General features: G+C 33.9%; 1 protein-coding gene across 1 annotated transcript; it reads left to right on the forward strand.

Moving 5' to 3' along the window:
* The first annotated feature begins 19,001 nt into the window (after positions 1-19,001).
* On the forward strand, positions 19,002-21,734 carry LOC105784461 (pentatricopeptide repeat-containing protein At2g22070). Its single transcript, XM_012610348.2, has one exon. It carries the CDS (start codon positions 19,112-19,114, stop codon positions 21,191-21,193), a length of 2,082 nt encoding a protein of 693 aa, XP_012465802.1. The 5' UTR covers positions 19,002-19,111; the 3' UTR covers positions 21,194-21,734.
* The last annotated feature ends 1,403 nt before the right edge of the window (positions 21,735-23,137 follow it).

The raw sequence follows: 23,137 nt of genomic DNA on the forward strand, positions 1-23,137 counted from the left end.
GCTGCCCTTAATAGGCTATTAATTTAAACCAAACAATAGTTAAAGTGGGCCCATTGAATAGAGTTGGAATGCATAGGCTATTCCATCCAACCAAACAAGTTGTTAGCTCTGTCCATGACCATAACCATAGTTTGATTCTAAAATAATTTAAACACAACCATTGGTGATTTGCTTTTATAAAAGGTTTAGTGATTTTAAAAAAAGTGTTTTAAATATTTTTTTAATTAATAAAAAATAAGTTCAGCTATTATAATTATTTTAATAAATACATTTGAAATTTTAATAAATATTATAATATAATTAAAATTATATAAAAATAAATCCTATTAAATTTTTTTTACCAAATTCTAGTAAAATTTAAAGTTGGAGTTTTAGGCGAGATACTATAATCTATGTATACATTTTTCTAAGAAAAAAAAAAAAGCTAGGGGTGCATATGATCCATGTCTAGTTAATTTTCATAAGTAAAAAGAAATTCAACGGAAGACATTCTAGTGGACTGTTTCTGTTTTGGTAGTAACAGAGTACAATTGAAAGACAGACATTCCGACAAAGATCATTTGGATACGTTTTTTTTTTCTTTTTTTCTTTTTTGTCTATAACACATAAAAGAGTTATGAAAATCAACCCCATACCAGTAAGTGTTAATTATGCGTGAAAAGTGTGGTAAGAAAGTGCTGGGAAATAATAAAGTTGAAATTTTAGTATTTTTCATTATTACAAAAATTTATTTTTGAAGGTTAATATGTAATCTTTAAACATGATATAGAAAAGTTAAAAATTATTTAAATTATATAGTATTTAAATAATTTAATATAATGATACATGAAATATAAATTTTAAATATCTTTTAATTAATTAATATAAATTATTTATAAAATTTATCATACTTAAAATATGTTAAAAACTTAAATATAATATTTTCTTGTTTGTGAAAATGAGAAGAAACAACAGCTACACAATAACCATATGCTACCTCCTTATGCCATCCAAATCCTCATGTACAACAAACAACACCTCAGTCGGCAGTTGCTACAACCCCCAATATCCAATCAACCGGTGGAGAGCCTGTGCAGCCAAAGCATCGATTTCCCTTTCGGTAAACATGTTGCACCTTCACCTCCCATTGTCGTCGTAGCAGCTGTAACACTGCCCGAACAATTGCTCATCCTGGTTTTGTTTGTCGGTGATCCCCCCAATACCTGTATGACAGCTTTGCTGTTTAGTTCAAGGGTAACTCTCCAAGCCCCCATCTCCCATGCATGTACCAACCCATCATGCACCCCCCACACCTCTGCTTCAAGGATTGAGCACAAAACAATATTACGCATAAACCTAGCTAGCTAATGACCCTGGTGATCTCCAACAACACCCCCGGCTGCCGCACTATCTGAATGCAAACTTTGAGCACCATCTGTATTCATCTTTACCCAGTTTGCACTCGACTTGGACTAAGCAGTGACTTGAGGTTCCTTCAGCACCAGTCATTGTTCAATAGCACAAAGCTCCAAAATTGAGCTACCATTTCCAGCACTAAGTTTGCGTGCTTGCTCGACTATACATCCCCTAACATCGGAGCTCGAATTGAAAACTGCGATGTTACGTCGCTTCCATAAACACTAGCATAGTGTTCCAAAAAACTGTCCCACCTGATCGAATTTGTCACAAATCGGCCTAGCTCAGTGAGATTAGCGTGCATCCATTCACCAAATGGCAAACTTAGGCTATGTTTGGTTCAATATAATGGCATAACCATAAACAACAATTTGGTTCAATGGAATGCCCTATTACGGTCTTATTCCATTACGGGTCTATGCAGTGAAATGGTTTGATTTCTATTCCGTTTCCTCACTACCAACTATTGATTCGATGCTTAATGAGGCCATCACCATAAAAATTCTCCCTACTTTACCCTCACGCACTTTCTCACCTCCAAAAAGCTCTCACGTAGCCAGACAGTCAGTCTTTTACTTCTTTCGACTCTGGCCATAACACTCCCCATCTTCATCGCAACGTCCTTTAGGTAAACATTTTCTCCTCTCTGTTCCTTTCATTTTCCTTTCTTCCAATTTTTTTGCCCTCTTTTTGCTTTCTTTTTTCTTTCTCTCAAATTTTGTTTTCCTCTCTTCCGTTTCTTTTTCTTAATCTATAAAGTTCCATCGATTGTTGGAAAGAGTAAGAGAGGAAAATTAATCAAAGTTTTAATTCCTAATTTTATTTGAAAAATCATTTAAATATTGGTTTCATTTTCTTATCTACTAATTATTTTGATCTATTTCTGTTTTAGATAAAAACGATTATTAGCAATAAAGGGCAACAATGAAGAACTGTGAAAGACTCACCAATTTAGCTTTAGCAGGTTTACTTTTCTTTTTTTATTGATTATTGGTTCATTTTAGTTTATCATTTAAACTTGTTTTGTTTTCATCAATTTTTTGGATAATTTATGTTCAATTTCGTTATTCAGTTGTTGAATTTAGTTGAATAGGAGAATAAAGCACTCGGTTAGCTACTTAGCTATAGTGGCTGGGTTTTGCCGAAACCAACTTTTATTTTGAGAAACAAAAATTAGTTGTCGATGAAAATTGGAGTCGCCACCAATCTTTTATTAAGGTGTGATTGGATCACCTAAAAGTGACCTTGGTCTACGAGTTTTAGAAAAACGGGTTCGGGAGTCAGTTACGTACGAGGAAGGATTAGCACCCTCGTAACGCCCAAAAATTGGTACTAAATTGATTAATTAGTGTCCTGATGTCGAGAGTTGAAAATTACGATCCTTAGTTAAATTAAGTTGTTTATTAAGACTCTCTCATTTTGGAGAAGAAAATGTCACACCCAATGCATTAGGGCACTATATTTTATTTCTTCAAAAATGAGTTTGTCCAAGAAACTTATGTAATAAAATTTAAAAGAATATTCAATTGTTTAAGATTTAAGAAGAAATCGCGGCCCAATACATTAGGGCACAATTTCTCAAAATCCTAAACATTGAATATTTCCTTTATTAATTTTTAGAAAGAAAAAAAATCTTTATCTCGAGAAATCAACACGTCACATCCAATGCATTAGAACACAACATATTGAATTCCCGACGACAAGCTTTTTATTTTGTTTGTTTTAAAAACATTCTCGATAATTAAATTCAACGAAGAAAATTGGAACCCAATACGTTAGGGCTCAATCTTTTCGAAGAGTCTAAATTCGAGTATTGCCTTTTTTTTCAAAGTTTTCCATTTTTTACGAATTTGAGTAAAACGATATAATGCTTCATTAAATGTAAATAACAACAATAAATACAACAATGACATAGAAATAATATAAACAAACAAATAAATGAAATTAATATTCATAAGGAAAAAAACAATAATCAATGACATGAAAAATATCAAATGAATGAGCAAAATAAGAAAATATAAATGTAAACACCATTAAATAACGAATGAAGAAAGCAAACAAAATAAATAAAGAATAGAAGATATATAATATATACATTGAAATTATGAAGAATAAAAGACATACATATGATTTACATATAAAATTTTGGATTATAAAATTTATATAAACAAAAACATAATACAATAAAGAAAAATATATAAAAATATATATATAATATAAAATATCGTTAAAAATATAAGTATGTATTTAAACATTTTGAAAATAAAAAACATAGATATATATGTATATATATATAAATATAAAAATATTCATTAGAAAAATATATAAATATATACATATACATATATAAAAATAATAATTATATACATATATATAGATTATAAAAGATAATTACATATATATAAAAATAATAATTACATATATTGAAATTAATTAATTTAAAATATATATATAAAAAAGTTATGAAGAATAATATAAGAAAACATACGTATATACATATTTACCAAAGTAAAAAAATTGAAACCTAAATATAAAAGTGTATATATATGTATATAAAAGTTAGGAAATAAAATAAAAATAAAAAGTATGTATATGTATATGTATATAAAATGTAAATGTATATATATGTATAAAAGTTATGCAAATAGAATAATATATATATATATATATATATATATATAATAGGTGCACGTGTTTATAAAAGTTTTTAAACAAATGTATGTATATATATTATTGTAAAAAATATGTATGTATATATATAGTAGTAGTAATAATAATAATAATAATAATAATAATAATAATAACTTAATAACAAATGGGGACTAGATCGAAGCTAAACAAAATTTTAGGGTCAAAATTAAAAATAAAAAAAACTGAATCACAATGAGCGAGAAAGGATGAGGACAAAAAGGGAAATATTCCCACGCTGGTCAAACGGCACCGTTCCAGTGGGCGCATGCACATGGTCTATGGACCAAATTAAAACAAAAAGAAAAGAAAATGGCTAAACTGAAAGTACATGAAATAACTGCATTAAAATCAAATAGAAAAAACGGGAGACCAAACGCGCAAATTCCCTATTTAGGGCCAGAACGCGCGGACCTTGCTTGCGGGTCGGGTCGACTCGCGGATCTGGTCCCTTCAAAACGGCACCGTTTCGCTTCTGTTTTAAGTTTTTTTTTAAAAAAAGAAAAATTTAGGGAAAATATTTTGTTTCCCTTTCCACGAAAGTAACTTGACTTCCTCGGGTTTTATTAACCCTTCAACATGCAGTTTTCAAGAACTCCCCATGGCTTCAATCGCCGTCCTAGCCTCCGATCATGACGGAAAATGGAGCAGAACGCGATAAGACCGAGTAAGTCTCCCTTATCCCCTTTTATTCTTGTTACAAAATAAAATAATAAAAAAAGAATAGAAAAAAATTAAAAAAATAGATGCGATTCACCTTCGAAAAATTTCTTTTGTATTCTCAGTATTTTTCTCTCTCTATTTTCGTATTTCTTTTCACTGAATCCCCCTTTTTTTTACAATATTTCAATGGATTTTATAGCCGAATCAAAATAGAAAAAAATAGGTATAAAAGGAAATTAATTCTTTGCTTCCATTTTGCTATTAGTCCCTTTCTTTTCGCTGCTTGTTTCCTTGTCTATTGCATTGCAGGTTCATGGCTAGCTTGGAGATGCGCGGTGGTGTAGCACGCGCAGGGAAGAGGCGCGCCTGGGCTACTGTTGCGGCACGATGGCTGGAGCTTGCTAGGGTTTTTGATTTTGTTTCAGTTTTGGGCCAATGTTGTATTGGGTCTCTATTTAGTGGGGATTTGGGTATGTAATTTTGGGCTTTTAAATTGGGTCAATGTAATGGACATTTGGACATTTATTTTATTTATTTTTTTGTTGGTTTTATTCGTTTTTGGTGTTTACTAGACCGAACAATAATTGGGTATTACAGCTGCCCTCTTTACTCAGTGTCATGTAACGGGGACGGAGCAAAGACTTTAAAAATGCCTAATTTTGCCCGGTCGTGCTGGACCTTGGTACTCTTCTTCTTCAAGTAGCCTCAATCCTTCCTAGTGCTTCAATTTACTACAATGCCAGAGAGATAGGATTTGTACATTGTAGTTTCTCAAGAGAACAAAATTTGCTATCTTTAATCTGCTCCACTGCAACTTCAGAGAGATAAGATTTATAGCTTCAACTTGATCTGCTGCAACTTAAAAATAATTTTGATGCGATCTGCTCTACTATAAGATCCATCATTCTAATCCACTCCACTACAACTTTAGGATTTGTTTATTCAGTCTGCCCCACTGCAATTTCAGGGGATAAGACTTGCTTTGTTGAGTCTGCTCCATTGCAACTTCAAGGAGATAAGACCCGATGTGATCTACTCTACTACAACTTTAGAGAGATAAGATATGTGGTTTTAATCTGCTCCACTGCAACTTCAGGGAGATAGGATTATTGACTTTATCTACTCCACTGCAACTTTAGGGAGATAAGATTTGCCATATTCAGTCTTTTAAATTGCAATGTTGGGGAAACAAGATTCACCGTCGTAGCTTCAATCTGTTCCACTACATCGCCAAGGAAGTAAGATTCGCCGTTGCGGCTTCAATCTTTTTAATTGCAATGTGGGGAAACGAGATTCACTGTCGTAGCTTCAATCTGTTCCACTACACCGCCAGGGGAGTAAGAATCGCTGTTGCGGCTTTAATCTGTTCCACTGTAATGCAAAAGAGATAGGATTCACTGCCCACAGTTTTAATCCACTCCACTTCAGCTAATCCAAGTCTTAATGCCAGTGAGATAAGATTCGCTACCCTCAGCTTTAATCTGTTCCACTACAACATCAAGGCGACATGACTGATGTCTTTGATCTGCTTCACTGCCAGTACAGGAAGGCAAGATCTGCTATTTTTAACCTACTCCACTGCTACTCACGGAGATATGATTAATCTTCAACCTATTCCACTGCTGACCAGAGAGATAGGACTCACAATCTTCAACCTATTCCACTGCTGACCAGGGAGATAGGATTCACAATCTTCAACCTATTCCACTGCTGACCAGGGAGATAGGATTCACAATCTTCAACCTATTCCACTACTGACCAGGGAGATATGATTCACAATCTTCAGCCTATTCCACTGTTGTCTAGGGAGATAGGGCTGGGGTCATCGATCTACTTTGCTGTTGGTGCAGGAAGGTAAGATCTGCTATTTTTAACCTGCTCTGCTGCAACCTAGGGAGGCCAAGCTGGTATCTTCGATCTGCTTCGCTGTCGGTGCAGGAATGCAAGATCTGTTATCTTCACTGATCTGTTCTCTGGGAAACATGACCTGTATAATGAACCTAATTATGCCTAATGATTAGGATGGCATAAAATGAATCAAATGCTCCTAACTAGAAATGTGTGAATGGTGTTTGCACGAATGCATAATTTTTTTTCGAGAATGATCCTACTTAGGTTGTCATTGCTCGAAGTTTATTAAGGCTTTAAGACTGACGTGCTACAACACCTTCTTGTTTGGGTGGCTTTTCTGAAGAAACATTTAAACAGGTTGCCCCCCACTGTAAACCTCAAAGTTCAATCTATTGGGGCGCAAAATTTGTACCATCATTCTCCCACTGTAACCCAAAGGTAGGAATATATGACTTTTTCTTGATCCTCTCCTATCACAATTCAAGGATACAAGATCTAAATCTCTTTGGTCCCTCACACTATTCCCAGGGTATCGTACCAAAGGTTTATGCATAAATGAAGGCTTTCTTCTCCGAGGAAACCTCTTCCTATTGTCTGGTGATCATTGCTTGCTTGTTTATTTAAGCTTTTTTCATCAACACGACATCTTCTCATTTTGTTCAATCAATGTTTTTGACAACAAAATCCAAAGAGAAAGTCCTAATTTAGACTCTTCCTTTTTAGATTTCCAACCTTCAAACATGGTGCGTTCCAAACAATAGTCCTGTTTCAGGTTCCTGTATTATTTAGAAACTTCTAGAGTAATATGCAAAACTTTCATTGTGAAAGTTTTATTAGTCCATTAATCATTATTCCAATGCGACATACTTGCAAAAAGGTCATAACAATGGATAAGAATAAAGTTAGTTCTGAGCATAGCTCGAAAGGAATAAATAATCAAAAATAGTAAAGAAGGATAACAAAGAAATTGATTGGAAATGTGTATCTTGGAAAAGAATGAAGTATTCCAAGAACAACAAATTCAATATAAATAGTATAATAATTGGGTGCCCCAGATATCACAACTTGAGCTTCTCTGTACAAATTTTCTGAAGACCATTCTGAGTTTGACATGTGTTTAGAAGATCTACAGTGCTTTGTCGATGCCCCAAGATGTCGCCTACCCTTTTCTGTTAATTCAAGTATAGCAAGATCATCATATGCCCCAATCTAACCAAAATTTGAACTACTCTGATCACCTCATGCCCCATTCTGATCAAATATTTGAGCCGTCCTTTTTGGGTTTTCAGCTCAAATCCTCTTTGGTCTTAAGGCGCCTTTTACGGGTTTTCACCTTGGCCTCTCCTTTTCTTTTCTTTTTTTTTGACATATTTTTTGATTGAATCTGAACTCATAGGATTAGGCATGTCCTTGTTATCCCTTCTGATCAAAATCGACGCTTTTTCAGATAATGCTTTCCACATAAGGTCCTTCCCAGCTTGGGATGAAGTTCTTTTTGTATGGGAAGGATCTTCTTCAATAACAGGCCCCTCTCAAGGAATTCTTTAGGGCGGACCTTTTTTACGAACACACATCATTTGCTTTTAGCGCATTTGACCATGATGGATAACTTTGAACATTCCTCTTCAATCAGAATTGGATCCAAAAACTCTGAGAGAAAGAATCTTGTCTTCAATAGGCAAAACCGCGATGGGCCCAAGAGAAAGGCATTGCCCCAGCAGAGTTTTTTTTTGCGCCATCTTTTTTTTGGGCGATATGGCATTAATCATGAACAGATTGCAAAATTTTGATATTATGCTATTGTTCAAATTTAGTACATTGTCAGATATGATCCTTTTTGCGTTCCATACTGACATATGATTCTTCACGAATTTGCTAACTGTCGACTTTATGACATTGGCATATGAAGCAGCTTCCACCCATTTAGTAAAGTAATTGACGACCACAAAGATGAATCGATGACCATTAGACTCTTTTGCTGAGATCGACCAAATGACCTTCATGCCCCACATAAGGAGAAGTCATGTATTCTAATGATTCTTTGTAGGGTAAGATCCGTTTCTCGACTTGTTCTACCATCCTTAACAAGTCCGGAAATATGCTACAATCTATGTCGTTTTCAAAGACATGAGATCCTTCTGAACACATGTCTCGCTCAAAAGGAGATTCGGAGTCTGTAGCAACGTCACTCATGTCATTGATATCTAGGGTCCCATAGTAAGTACCAAAGAATATACAAAAGAATGTGTAAATTTATGAATAATTATTTGTACAATATAATTATGAATGAAAGAATGACGTGGAAGAAAATCCAAAAGAATGAAAGAATAATTATTCAAAAAGAATGAAAAAATATTGGCTAAAAAATGAATGCAAAGATGTATTTTATTAGAATAATGACGTTCAGAAATGAGCCTATTTCACAAATGAATTTCTATCATTTTTAGGCTAAAAACAAAAAAAATTTCTGAACATTACTCTAAATAAGCTCTAAAAACTACAGGGATTTCTTCCACAGTTCAATTACTTAGAACACTCCCAGATTTATAAGGGCAGATATCTAGCAAGGTCCCCCTTTCATTTGTGTCTCCCTATATGTCATTGATGTGAACACTTCGTGTCTTCCTATATGTCATTGATGTGAACACTTCCCAACATCTCTTCATATATTGCATTCACCCCATTGTCAATCATGATTGGGTAGTGAATTTTCTGCATTAAATGAGCCATCCAACTTGACAATACACATGTTGATGAATTTTTCAACTAGCTTTTTGAAGGTAATGCAATTCTCTATTGAGTGCCCCGTAATTCCCGTATGGTAGTAACATTGTGCGTTCGCATCATACCACTTGGGATACAGAGGTTGTGGGGGTTTTAAGTAGGAAGGGGAAACAACGTGTGCATCGAATAAACTTTGGTACAGCTCCTTATACGACATCAGGATTGGCGTGAACTGGAGCTTCTCAGTACCTGGTTTCATTCTAGATTTTTGTCTCAATGAACCTTGTTGACTAGCAACCCCCTTTCTTGGATGACTTACAGTAACTGATTTAGAGTAACCTGCGTTGTTCACCTCATTTTCTCTTCTCCTTGAGGATGACCTCTTGTTACTCTCTTCTGCATCAATTTTCTCGCTCCTTATAGCATTCTCAATCATTTCGCCATTCATAACTATGTCAGAAAAGCTTTTTGTAGTACTTCCCAACATATGCGGGATGAATGGAGCCTTCAGCGTATCGACAAAGAGCATTGTTGTTTCTCTTTCCAATAACGGTGGCTGAACTTGAACGGCGACTTCCCTTTACCTTTGTGCATATTGCCTAAAACTTTCATTCGGCTTCTTTTCCATATTTTGAAGGGTAATTCTATCAGGTACCATGTCAATTACATGATTGTACTGCTTTAAGAATGCCTGTACTAAATCTCCCCATGAATTAATCTTGGTACGGCTCAATTGATTGTACCACTTGGATGCTGCCCCTGTGAGGCTATCCTGGAAACAATGTATCAGTAGTTGGTGGTTATTAACATACCCAATCATCCGCCTACAAAACATGGTAATAATTGCTTCGGGGCTACAAGTTCCATTGTACTTCTCAAACTCGGACATTTTGAATTTGTAATGGAGTACTAAATCTGGAACTAAACTCAATTCTTTAGCGTCGATCCCACGATAGTTTTCAGTGATCTCCATCACCTTAAACTTTTCTTCGACCCATTTATACTTTTTTTCTAGCTGTTTTGGCAATTCATCCTTCATTTTCTCCTTTTCAGCTATTTTGTCGAAGTCAGGGATAGCAGGATTAACAAGGTTGTCTCCGGGGTTAGAGTCTAATCCAGCTTGAAAATTCATTGGTGTTACAAAGACCGATGCAAAGCGCCGAGGCTTGATGGTGCTAGAAGATTTGCGCGGATATACCTCAACATGCTGAGGGGTAAAGCCTGGGGGATAAACAGGTCCCTCACTGTCTCTTTCTTCAACATTGAGCACAGAGCCCTTTCCTTTGTCAGTTCCTCCGGTCAACAACTGAGTTAATCGAGCCATCATACTCCATTGAGATTCCATCATTTTGTCCATCATTTTTTGCTGAATTTTCTCAAGTTGTTCATTCATTTTTTGTTGAAGCTGATCCTGCATCTCCTTTTGGAACTACTCTAGTTTTTCCATCCTTTGGTCCATGTCCTTAGTTTTTGATCGAGAACCGTAGCGGTGTTTGGTGGGTTGGTTGGTTTCCAGATTAACTGAAATAAATTTACTCAATTAGACTCTTTCAATGCATATGATGTCATGTAATGTAGATGCATGAAATGAATGCCTAAAGAGACATTGATTCTGATTTAATTACATTTAGAAAACTTTTCTAGAAAACAAATCTCTTTACATAAAATGGATATTTATACGACCTTGCCCTCATAGGCGAAGATATTCGATCCTCTTCTTTATTCGAGCGTTAAGATAAATCTCACGAACTCTTCAAAAGGGACGTCTCTTCCATCTCCTCTTTGCTTGATCCGGGCTGCAACTCATTGCTCACTCATCCTCGTGATGCTCGTTGGCTTCTCTTTAAGAAATTTTAGCGGCTCTCGAATAATCTTTGTTATCTTGAATCCTTGGGCAACGGAGCCATAGTCGTGTAGTCCTCCATTAAACTATCATCGTTCTCTTATCACGTTTACTTGGACCATATTCGGACAACCATATTATCATCCACTTTATCAAGAAACTCATTTTCTTATGACAAGCTCTCTATTTAGCAACTGAACGTAAATCAACACCTCTTTTTTAATGATGAAAATGCAATGCAATCGCAACAAAAAAGAAAACAGGTTAGTACAAAGCTAAAGCAAGAATAAATAGAAAACCTATTCGGGTGACCACTACGGGTTTGACATAGCTCTACCTAGGGCAAGTTCCTAAGGTTCATTAGATGAGGTTCGATTTCTAGGGCAAAGGTACCCGAACCAGCAGATTCCTCGATCTTCACCCATTATAGGCTCATATAGATCAAGTTCGGTTCAGGGGAACACATTTTCCTTATGACTATACGGAGATGATAATCTGACGAAGGTATAGGTACCGATGTATTCCGAAAGCGATCCACTATCCTAAACGGAGGTGAAAACCTCACGAAGGAATAGTTTCTCACTCCTACTTAAAAGGGTAAAATCATTCAACTCATTTAATGTATAATGCAAAGATCAATTAAGCAAGAAAATAATGAATGCAAAAGGATCTCATGAATTTAAAAAAAAAAATATTTTCTCGACCATAAGACAAAAATTAATCAACTTTGTGGCTCGACTCTCTTATTTTTTAAAAATTCTCTAGTGGAGTCGCCAAGCTGTTGACACCATTTTTATTTTGAAAAACGGGGTCGACTTGGATTTTGAAAAAAATGAAAATGGGAGTCGCCACCGATCCTTTTTATTTAGGTGTGATTGGATCACCTAAAAGTGACATTGGTCTACGAGTTTTAGAAAAACGGGTTCGGGAGTCAGTTACGTACGAGGAAGGATTAGCACCCTCGTAACGCCCAAAAATTGGTACCAAATTGATTAATTAGTGTCCTGATGTCAAGAGTTGAAAAATACGATCCTTAGTTAAATTAAGTTGTTCATTAAAACTCTCTCATTTTGGAGAAGAAAATGTCACACCCAATACGTTAGGGCACGATATTTTATTTCTTCAAAAATGAGTTTGTCCAAGAAACTCATGTAATAAAATTTAAAAGAATATTCAATTGTTTTAGATTTAAGAAGAAATCGCGGCCCAATACATTAGGGCACAATTTCTCAAAATCCTAAACATTGAATATTTCCTTTATTAATTTTTAGAAAGAAAAAAATATCTTTATCTCGAGAAATCAACACGTCACATCCAATGCATTAGGACACAACATATTGAATTCCCGACGACAAGCTTTTTATTTTGTTTGTTTTAAAAACATTCTCGATAATTAAATTCAACGAAGAAAATTGGAACCCAATACGTTAGGGCTCAATCTTTTCAAAGAGTCTAAATTCGAGTATTGCCTTTGTTTTCGAAGTTTTCCATTTTTTACGAATTTGAGTAAAACGATATAATGCTTCATTAAATGTAAATAACAACAATAAATACAACAATGGCATAGAAATAATATAAACAAATAAATAAACGAAATTAATAGTCATAAGGAAAAAAGCAATAATCAATGACATGCAAAGTATCAAATGAATGAGCAAAAAAAAATGTAAATGTAAACAAAATTAAATAGCGAATGAAGAAAGCAAACAAAATAAATAAAGAATAGAAGGTATATAATATATGCACTGATGAAGAATAAAAGACATACATATGATTTACATATAAAATTTTAGATTATAAAATTTATACAAACAAAATACATAATACAATAAAGAAAAATATATAAATATATATATAAAATATAAAATATCGTTAAAAATATAAGTATGTATTTAAGCATTTTCGAAAATAAAAAAACATAGATATATATGTATATATATAAATATAAAAATATTCATTAGAAAAAATATATAAATATATACATGTACATATATAAAAATAATAATTATATACATAGATATAGATTATAAAAGATAATTACATATATATAAAACAAATAATAATAATTACATATATTGAAATTAATTAATTTAAAAAATATATAAAAAAGTTATGAAGAATAATATAAGAAAACATACGTATATACATATTTATCAAAGTAAAAAAATTGAAACCTAAATATAAAAGTGTATATATATGTATATAAAAGTTAGGAAATAAAATAAAAATAAAAATAAAAATATGTATATGTATATGTATATAAAATGTAAATGTATATATATGTATAAAAGTTATGCAAATAGAATAATATATATATATATATATATATATATATATATAATAGGTGCATGTGTTTATAAAAGTTTTTAAACAAATGTATGTATATATATTATTGTAAAAAAATATGCGTATGTATATATAGTAATAATAATAATAATAATAATAATAATAATAACTTAATAACAAATGGGGACTAGATCGAAACTAAACAAAATTTTAGGGCCAAAATTAAAAATAAAAAAAATTGAATCACAATGAGCGAGAAAGGATGAGGACTAAAAGGGAAATATTCCCACGCTGGTCAAACGGCACTGTTCCAGTGGGCACATGCACATGGTCTATGGACCAAATTAAAACAAAAAGAAAAAATGGCTAAATTGAAAGTACATGAAATAACTGCATTAAAATCAAATAGAAAAAACGGGGCCAGAACGCGCGGACTCTGCTTGCGGGTCGAGTCGACGCACGGATCTGGCCCCTTCGAAACGGCGTCGTTTCGCTTCTGTTTTAAGTTTTAAAAAAAAAATTTAGGGAAAATATTTTGTTTCCCTTTCCCTGAAGCAGAAACAGCTTCCTTAGGGTTTTATTAACCCTTCAGCGCCGCCATTTTCAAGAACTCCCCATGGCTTCAATCGCCGTCCTAGCCTCTGATCGTGACGGAAAATGGAGCAGAACGCGATAAGACCGAGTAAGTCTCCCTTCTCCCATTTTATTCTTGTTACAAAATAAAATAATAAAAAAAGAATAGAAAAAAATAAAAAAAATAGACGCGATTCACCTTCGAAAAATTTCTTTTGTATTCTCAATATTTCTCTCTCTCTATTTTCGTATTTCTTTTCACTGAATCCCCCCTTTTTTTACAATATTTCAATGGCTTTTATAGCCGAAACAAAACAGAAAAAATAGGTATAAAAGGAAATTAATTCTTTCCTTCCATTTTGCTATTAGTCCATTTCTTTTCGCTGCTTGTTTCCTTATGCATTGCATTGCGGAGTTCATGGCAGTGGAGATGCACGGTGGTGTAGCACACGCGGGAAGAGCGCGCTGGAGCTCTTTGTTGGCGCAATGGCTGGAGCTTGCTAGGGTTTTTGATTTTTTTCGGTTTTGGGCCAGGGTTGTATCGGGTCTCTGTTTAGTGGGGATTTGGGTATGTAATTTTGGGCTTTTAAATTGGGTCAATGTAATGGACATTTGGACCTTTATTTTATTTATTTTTTGTTGGTTTTATTCGTTTTTGGTGTTTACTGGACCGGGAAATAATTGGGTATTACAGGTTTTATTGGCAAAGAAAAGAAGAGAACTGAAGGGATAGAAGTGATTTGGGTTGAAATTTGACTTCTTTTTAACCCTGATACCTTGAATGTGTAATTTTGGGTGGAAATGTGATAGCTTTGCTGTTTGATGGTATGAATGATCAATGCTTTCTTTATAAAATGATGGATTATGTTTGTAAAATTTAGAGCAATTACATTTAATTGGTCTCTAAATCATTATTGATTTCAAGGAAAAAAACTTAAAAGGAATGTAAATTTAGTCTTTGGTTGGTTGTTGCTTTGGACATAAAGCCTAATAAATTTGAAGAATTAAGAAGCAACAAATATAAGAAGAAAAAAGGCTAGATAGATATGATAGAGAAGATTGTTGAAGCAGTAGAAAAACTGATGCAAGGTTGGAGGCAATGAGTTTGATAATTGGTGTTTGTTATTCTTTCTTCTACTCTTTCATTTTATCATCAAGTCTTAACTCTGAAGTTGGGTTCTAGCTTTATCATTCACCAAAACAAGTTAAGCTATAGTCAACTACCACCTGTACTTGATTATACATACAGTCTTACTACCTTGCCCTTCTTTAAGTTGCTTGTGTCACATAGTAAACCAAAAAAAAAAGTCACCTTTTCTTTCTTTGTCTCCCTCTGCCACGCTGCTGTTGGCTGCTGGAGTTGTCGATGATTGTAACTAGGTACTCTTCTCTTTACTAATATATCTATTGTAACCAACTTCTCTTATAGTTGTTTTCTTCATGCGATATCAATGTGTTTATTTTTGTGGTTTTACTTTCACAACAACACATCAATTTGGTTTTGAAATCCCATTCTATGAAACCAAATATTGTCTTCTATATGGAAAATTGTCAAATCAGGAGAAGGAAACATTATGTTGGGTTTCTTATCTTCTTTGTACTTTCTAGTTTCTAGTTTGTTTCACCTAATTTTTTGGATCTGCATCCCTTAATTTCTTAAAAATAATTCAAATGCCATGTAGATATGGTTGAATTCTCTTAATTTGATGCGTGTTGATGTTCTATTGTTTTTAGTGCTTCAAAGTGCTTATATATTTATATGTATGTATAGTTTGGTAAGACTTGGGAATGCCTAAATGTGCTGGAAAAACTGTGCAGAAAAAATAGCTAGAATATTTAGAGTCATGAGAATTTAGATATGAAGAAAGCTTGTTCCATTCAGGGACCAGTTAGAGAGGAATTCACCTTTTCCACTACTTCTTCTCTATTCAAAAGTTTTCATTCCTCTACTATTGTTGAGGTCATGCCTCTACTATTGACATTATATATTTATGTTATCAGATGAAGATTGATGTTCAATTCAATGAGTGCATTCTCTGGCATCAATGGTATAATATGTGTATGCATCTGTTGAGTTGGACCTTGCAAATCAGGTATTGCAGCACCAAGGCATCTTATTCGCTTTCCTTGAGATAAGCAGCGTACACTTGAATGATATATGAATAGTTTATCATTTTTGGGGGGTTGTTCCCTGTATATAACTGTAGCTTGGATGTTGCAAACCTCTTCTTTAATTTCTGGGGATATATATGATGTGAGAGGGCCGAAAAGGGTTTTTGCTGTTAATGTAGGACATTGTTTTGAATGTTATTTTGCTTCTCCTTTTATTAAAGGGTTAAAGTTTAAACATCATTTATTGATTAGTTGAGTTAAGTTGGTTTATTTGTCTTGTTTTTGGCTTGTTGATATGGGTCCATCAGACTTAACAATAAATCATTAAGAAGCTTAATTTTAGTATTAGAATTTTCTTTCCTTTTTGTGTTTTTATTGGTTAGTGGATTTTCTTTCCCTCTTGATTTTGGAAGTTGCCAAATTGGAATAAATTTGGTTGGTCTACTTTTTTAATGATTTTTGGAGTGTATTTTCTTGTGTAAGAAAAAGTTTGTTTTTCCTTAAAACTCCATGTAGGACAAAGAAGGAGTTGGAGACTAGTTAGGTATGGGTTGCATTTAGCTTGCTCCTCTTATTTATTTTCTTTATTGTATACAATACATATTATCTTACATCCCTGTCCAACATATTTATATAACTAGCTACAAATTGTTCATGGTTGTAATTTTTAATCTTTTATGCATTTTTTCAATGTTGAATTGATTGTCCTCTGTTAAAAGTTATGTGAATCCCTTTTGCTTTTAGAACTTTTGACTAAGTATGTTACATATATTTCAAATAGGCTTATTTTGCAAAACCTCAAGACTCTATTGCTAGAGTCGACAGTGGATCACAGGCGTCTAATGCTCCACAATTCGGATCCAAAACTGTTTCCAGAGGTTTAAATTCATCATTGATGCTTTTAATGGGCTATTGTTCTTATTTTTTTTATTCTGTAACAGTTTTCACAGTGGCATGTGCATTTGAGTGTTTGGGGTTACTGTAATGAATGGATTGGAGCAACAAAGATAAAAATGGGGTTTGGTCTTTAGGAAGTGAGCGTTAGGAGACTGAGAATAGGGTTTTTATTTTTTAATGGACCTTTTGTTTACTTGTTTGTGATCTATTATTTTGGGAAATTCTTCATTTGTTAGAAGAAATGAAGAGAAGCCAAATCTTGGGCCTTTAGGGGTTATATCATTTGGTATACTTTGTTTAATTCTTTCCTTTAAAGCAATCATTAATGTAAAGTTGCCTCATTAACATCACATTTTCCAATTCTATAATGTAGACAAACAAAATTTTTTGTTTCTTTTACCGTAAAAAGAAAAATAAAAAGATGCACTTCTTCTTTTCGATGCGTTGTGACTTTTTCTTTAAAAGCTTCGTGTTTAATACAATTCATTAATTTTAGATTATAACACGGTAAAAAGTTTTATATAAAAATTATGTAAATAACAAATGAAACTTTAGTTGAAATCATAAAATTGAGATAACTTGAGAAGCAATGGATTCAAATAATAGTGTATTATTTTAAAATGTAGTAAATAAAATATTTTAAATATTTTAATATAATTTAATATAAAAATAAAAATATTTTAATACAAAATTAATTATATTAAGAATGTTATTAAATTATATATTATTTTTATTAAATTATATTTAATAATAATTATATTAAAATATGATTAAATTATTTATTTTTATTTTTATTAGACTATAATTACGCTAAGGGTATTATGGTCATTTTAGTTTTTTTTCCTTATGCTATTATAAATCTATTTCATTTAACCAAACACAATAATACTATTACAGTTCTATTCTATTACATTCAACCAAACAATTGAATTACTGATTACGATTTTATTCGATTACAGTTTTATTCAATTACAACTCTATTCCATTACAACCCTAACTCATTTCAGTGAACCAAAAGTGTCATTAAGAACTCAGTAAGTTTCTCGGGTTTGATAAGTTCTTGCCAGACAGTAACTACTGGGAAACAAAACCTCTAAGACTTGGTTGGGAGACTCAACTTGATAGCCACACACCCCACAATGGCCATCCATTGTCATATGTCGACGAAGACGTACCTCATTTGTCATTACGCGATCCTGAAGAACCAACCAAAGAAAAACTTTTACACATTGAAGGCAATGTATATGCGACACCCGCCTCAACGTCACATGCATGCCAATGCTATTCGAGGGCGCCAAATGCTCATAAGCCGACTTTGTGGTGAAACGAAAATGCGTTCCCCATCGCCACCCCAGGAAATCCTCCACGTCACACCCACCTGGAGGTTGCTTACCAGCTATCCATAGAATTATCTCCTTAGGCAGCAAGGCTCGGAGACGATTCCAGTCCCACTGCCTATTGCTACAAGTGAAAGGCGCCAATGAAACAAACCCCAAAGGTACAGCCTGAGGGTTCAGACAATGCTCGACAACCGGGCCGCACTCTGGTAACCAACTCAGCCAGAAATCAATTGTTAAACCATTGCCAACATTCCAAACCAGGCTAGCTCGTACATCATCCCAAACTTTACTTATACCCTTGCATAATCGAGAACAGTTTGTGGTGTGCAAAGAAGGACAAGACCCCTCCCAACGCTATTTTGCTCAGAGAACTTGAACCCATAATTAATTTGTTCGATCAATCAATCAAGAAGCCCACTTTTATCAATAATTTAATATAATGATATATAAAATATAGTTTAATTTAAATTTATATGCTTTTTAAATAATTAATATACATAAAAGTATTTCTGATAATTATCACTTTTAAATATATAAACCAAAAAACAAAAGCACTTAAATGCTAAATTTTTGTGCTTGGACCCGGTTGACCCAAAAGCAGGGTGTTATTATTTTCTTGTGTGGTGGAGAAAGGAATTTGCGAAAAAGCTGCGGACATCAACCTCTTATTTACTAGTATCAGGGTTACACCAGAGTTGGAAAAGCATGGGGTCATGAGCTTAATAATAATGCCACAGCAATGTCACATATCTACTCTCAAGACTCGCACAGACACAAACCCACCCATCTGAACTACCTCCTCAACGCCACCGCCCAAACCAAATGCCTCAGACATGCTACTCAAATCCACTCCCAAATCATCACCAACAGCTTCATTTCCCTCCCTTTTCTCTTCAACAACCTCCTCACCTTGTACTCCAAGTGTGGCCGCCCCTCTCTCTCCCTACTCCTTTTCTCGACTGCCCATCAACTAACCAGAACCGTTGTCTCTTGGACCTCTCTCATCTCCCTACTTTCCCATCTCCCCGCACCCTTTCAGGCCTTGTCCTGTTTCAACCAGATGCGGACCGCTGGTGTATACCCTAATCACTTCACCTTCTCCGCTGTTTTGCCAGCTTGCGCTAGCACTTCCATTCTCGTTCACGGGCAGCAGATGCATTGCTTGATTTCCAAGCACGGGTACGAGGGTTATGTGTTTGTTGGCAGCGCGTTGGTGAATATGTACGCTAAATGCCACGATATGGGCCTGGCAGAGAAGGTGTTTGTCGCTTTGCCTGAAAGGAACATTGTTTCTTGGAATTCCATGATCGTTGGCTGCTTGTTAAACAGCTTCCATGTCAAGGCCCTTTTTCTGTTTAGGGAGGTTAGAAGGGAGGATCTTTTTAGTCCTAATCAAGTGAGTTTCTCGACCGTGTTAAGCGCGTCCGCTAATATTGGGGCTCTGGAATTTGGAAAACAAGTGCATGGGGTAGTTGTTAAACAAGGTTTACTCACATTGTCTTATGTGAAGAATTCGCTTATGGACATGTACTTTAAATGCGGTTTGTTTGATGAAGGTGCTTTGTTGTTTAATTCTCTAGGTATAGAGAATAGAGATGTTATTGCATGGAACGTCATGTCGATGGGTTGTGTGTACAATGAAAACTTTGAAGAAGCTTGCAACTATTTATGGGTCATGAAAAGGGCAGGTATATCGCCAGATGAGGCGTCATACTCGACAGCCCTTCATGCATCTGCCCACCTTGCTGCACTGGATCAAGGGACTTTAATCCATAATCAGACCATAAAATCAGGGTTTTCAACGAATACATGCATTGCCAGTTCGTTGATCACAATGTATGCAAAATGTGGGAGCTTAGATGACGCTTGTCGGGTGTTTGAAGAAATTGACAATCCTAACGTTGTTTGTTGGACGGCACTGATTGCTGCTTGCCAACAACATGGCAATGGAAACCACGTAATTAAGTTGTTTGAAAAAATGCTTGCAGATGGCTTAAAACCTCATTACATTACTTTTGTTTGTGTAATATCAGCTTGTAGTCATACAGGACGTGTTGAAGAAGGGCATGCTTACTTCAATTCTATGGAAAAGGTGCATGGTATAATCCCTGGACATGAACACTATGCCTGCATGGTTGACTTACTAGGTCGTTCAGGTCAGCTAGATGAAGCTAGGAAGTTTATAGCACAAATGCCGATCAAACCAAACGCATCTGTTTGGGGAGCTCTGCTTGGTGCTTGTGCAAAATACGGTAATCTTGAAATGGGAAGTGAAGTTGCAGGGAGACTCTTTGAGTTGGAGCCCGATAACCCTGGTAACTATATTCTCCTTGCCAACATGTATGTACATAAAGGAAAGTTAAGGGAAGCCGATCATGTTAGAAGATTGATGGGTATAAATAGGGTAAGGAAAGAACCAGGATGTAGCTGGATTGATGTTAAGAATAAGAGCTTTGTGTTTACAGTGCATGATAAATTGCATGCTAGAACGGATGAAATTTATGAGATGTTGAAAAAAGTGAAGGAGTTGGTGACGAATAAAGGATATGTGCCTCAAACGCAGTTCGCTGTTAATAGTGCTGAAGAGTTGAAGGAGGAGAGCTTGTGGTATCATAGTGAGAAAATAGCACTTGCATTTGGGTTGCTAGCACTCCCTGCTGGGGCTCCAATTAGGATAAAGAAAAATCTAAGGACATGTGGTGATTGTCATACAGTTATGAAGTTTGCTTCTGAAATTTGGAAGAGAGAGATAATTGTAAGGGATGTAAATCGGTTTCACCATTTCAGGAATGGTTTATGTTCCTGCAGAGACTATTGGTGATTGGCCTCCTTGAATAAGGTTTGTAGTTACCTTTCAACATTATTGTCAGTTTAGTCATTGTTATTGTTATCTTTGAGCGACAAAACATAGTGGGCTAATCCCTGCCATGTCGAAGATCTACACAAACTGTTCTTCCAACCATGTCAAGCTCAAACGCCAATACGTGTAAGGTGTTCAGTTTCAGTTAGTCTTCCTTGCGCCAATTCTTATCCACATGCCAATGGGGAGCAGAATTGTTAAGGCAGCAACAGTATGGAATTGCGTAGCAACAGAAACTTCTTCTCATGGGAACTGGCAGATTTTGATGGAGGAAGCCAAATACCTTGAATAGAAGGTGATCCAGATGCAATTAATTAAATGGTCCGAATATCTGAATGCCCCATTCTTCCTAGGAACTATTATATCCTTTCAAGCTATGTACAATGAATTTATAAACCACAAAAATACCAAATACTGACGGGTTAAGTAACAAACAGTTGACCAAATACCCGCTTGGTACAAGATTTTAATATTTTAATATTTTTATTCTTTTCTAATTAAATTTAACAACAAAATATAATTATTATATTAAGTTATTGAATCTAATTAATAATTTAAATTTTATATACTATTAACTTAGACTTAGTTTTATATATAAATATATATTTTCAATTAGCTATTATAAAGTTGCTTATATTTATAAAAATACACATTTTAATTAATTAATAGGGTATATACATTTTCACAGTTATTCCAACGATTTCGCTTTTTAGTGGTGTCGAAAATATAATTTCAAAACCCCATTTACATAAACCAAGTCTGTAAATATAAAATGAAAATATTTACTAATTTGATATGAAAATATTATAAATATTGGTTAAATAATTTAGAAAAAAGTTGTTAATTAAAGTTTAGGAACTAAATTGTAAAAGTTCAATCGCTATTGAGTTTCAATTAAGAAAAGTTTGCTAACTTAAATAGCAATTATCCAAAGGACTAAAATGGTTATTTAACCATTATTTAACATGACTTAGTGGATAATGATGATGATTTCCATTAAGTTAATATTATAATTATATATAATTGTCTTAATTATAATTAAATATATATAATTGTCTTAATTAAGTTAATTTGTAATGATCTAACTTTTAGTGGTATCGAAAAATACAATTTTGAAATCCTATTTTCATAAATCGAGCCCGTAAATATAAAATAGGAACATTTACAGAGTTAAAATAAAAATATATTGAAGTACGGTCGAGTAATTTCACGGATAAGATAATTAATTAAGACTCGGGGACTAAATTGTAAAAATACAATCACTATAGAGTTTTAATTAAAAAGGCTTGAGGATTTATATGATAATTGACTAAAAGACCAAAATGGTTATTAAACCATTTTAAATTATAGGATAGTGGATGATGATGTTATTTTCCACTAATTAAATTAATAATAATTAAGGTAAAATAAATCAAAGATTAAGTTAATTAATTAAAGTTAATTAAGATTAATTATGGTATAAATACGGAGGGATAGTGGAAAATGCTATCATCTTCCTCCCCTTTTTCCATCCACCATAGAAAAGGTTGAAGAAAACTTCAAAAACTTTCTAGCATTCAAGCATTTGTTTGGCATTTAAATTTTGTCATTTTTCTTATAATTTTTATATATTTATGATCATGGGAGCTTGATTTAGCTAGCCCAAGTATCAATTTGATCAACTGTTAAAGTTTCAGCAGGTTTTCATTGTTGATAATTTGATAAATTAGGCTTGAAATTGATAGATATTGAGCTTAGATTATGAAAAGGACTAGATTGTAAAGTTAATCTAGCTTGTTTGTTAACTTTGTTACATTAGGGACCAAATTGAATAAATGTAAAACTTATCATGAAATTATGTTAGAAATATAAATTATAATGTCCCTAAAGAAAGTGAAATCAAATTTTAATCTGAAGCTAGGAATC

Source organism: Gossypium raimondii, chromosome 13, assembly GCF_025698545.1.
Source record: "Gossypium raimondii isolate GPD5lz chromosome 13, ASM2569854v1, whole genome shotgun sequence".
NCBI lineage: Eukaryota > Viridiplantae > Streptophyta > Magnoliopsida > Malvales > Malvaceae > Gossypium > Gossypium raimondii.

Excerpts from the sequence above, each read along its gene's own strand:
- LOC105784461 (XM_012610348.2), top strand. The coding sequence starts at position 19,112 with ATGTCACATATCTACTCTCAAGACTCGCACAGACACAAACCCACCCAT.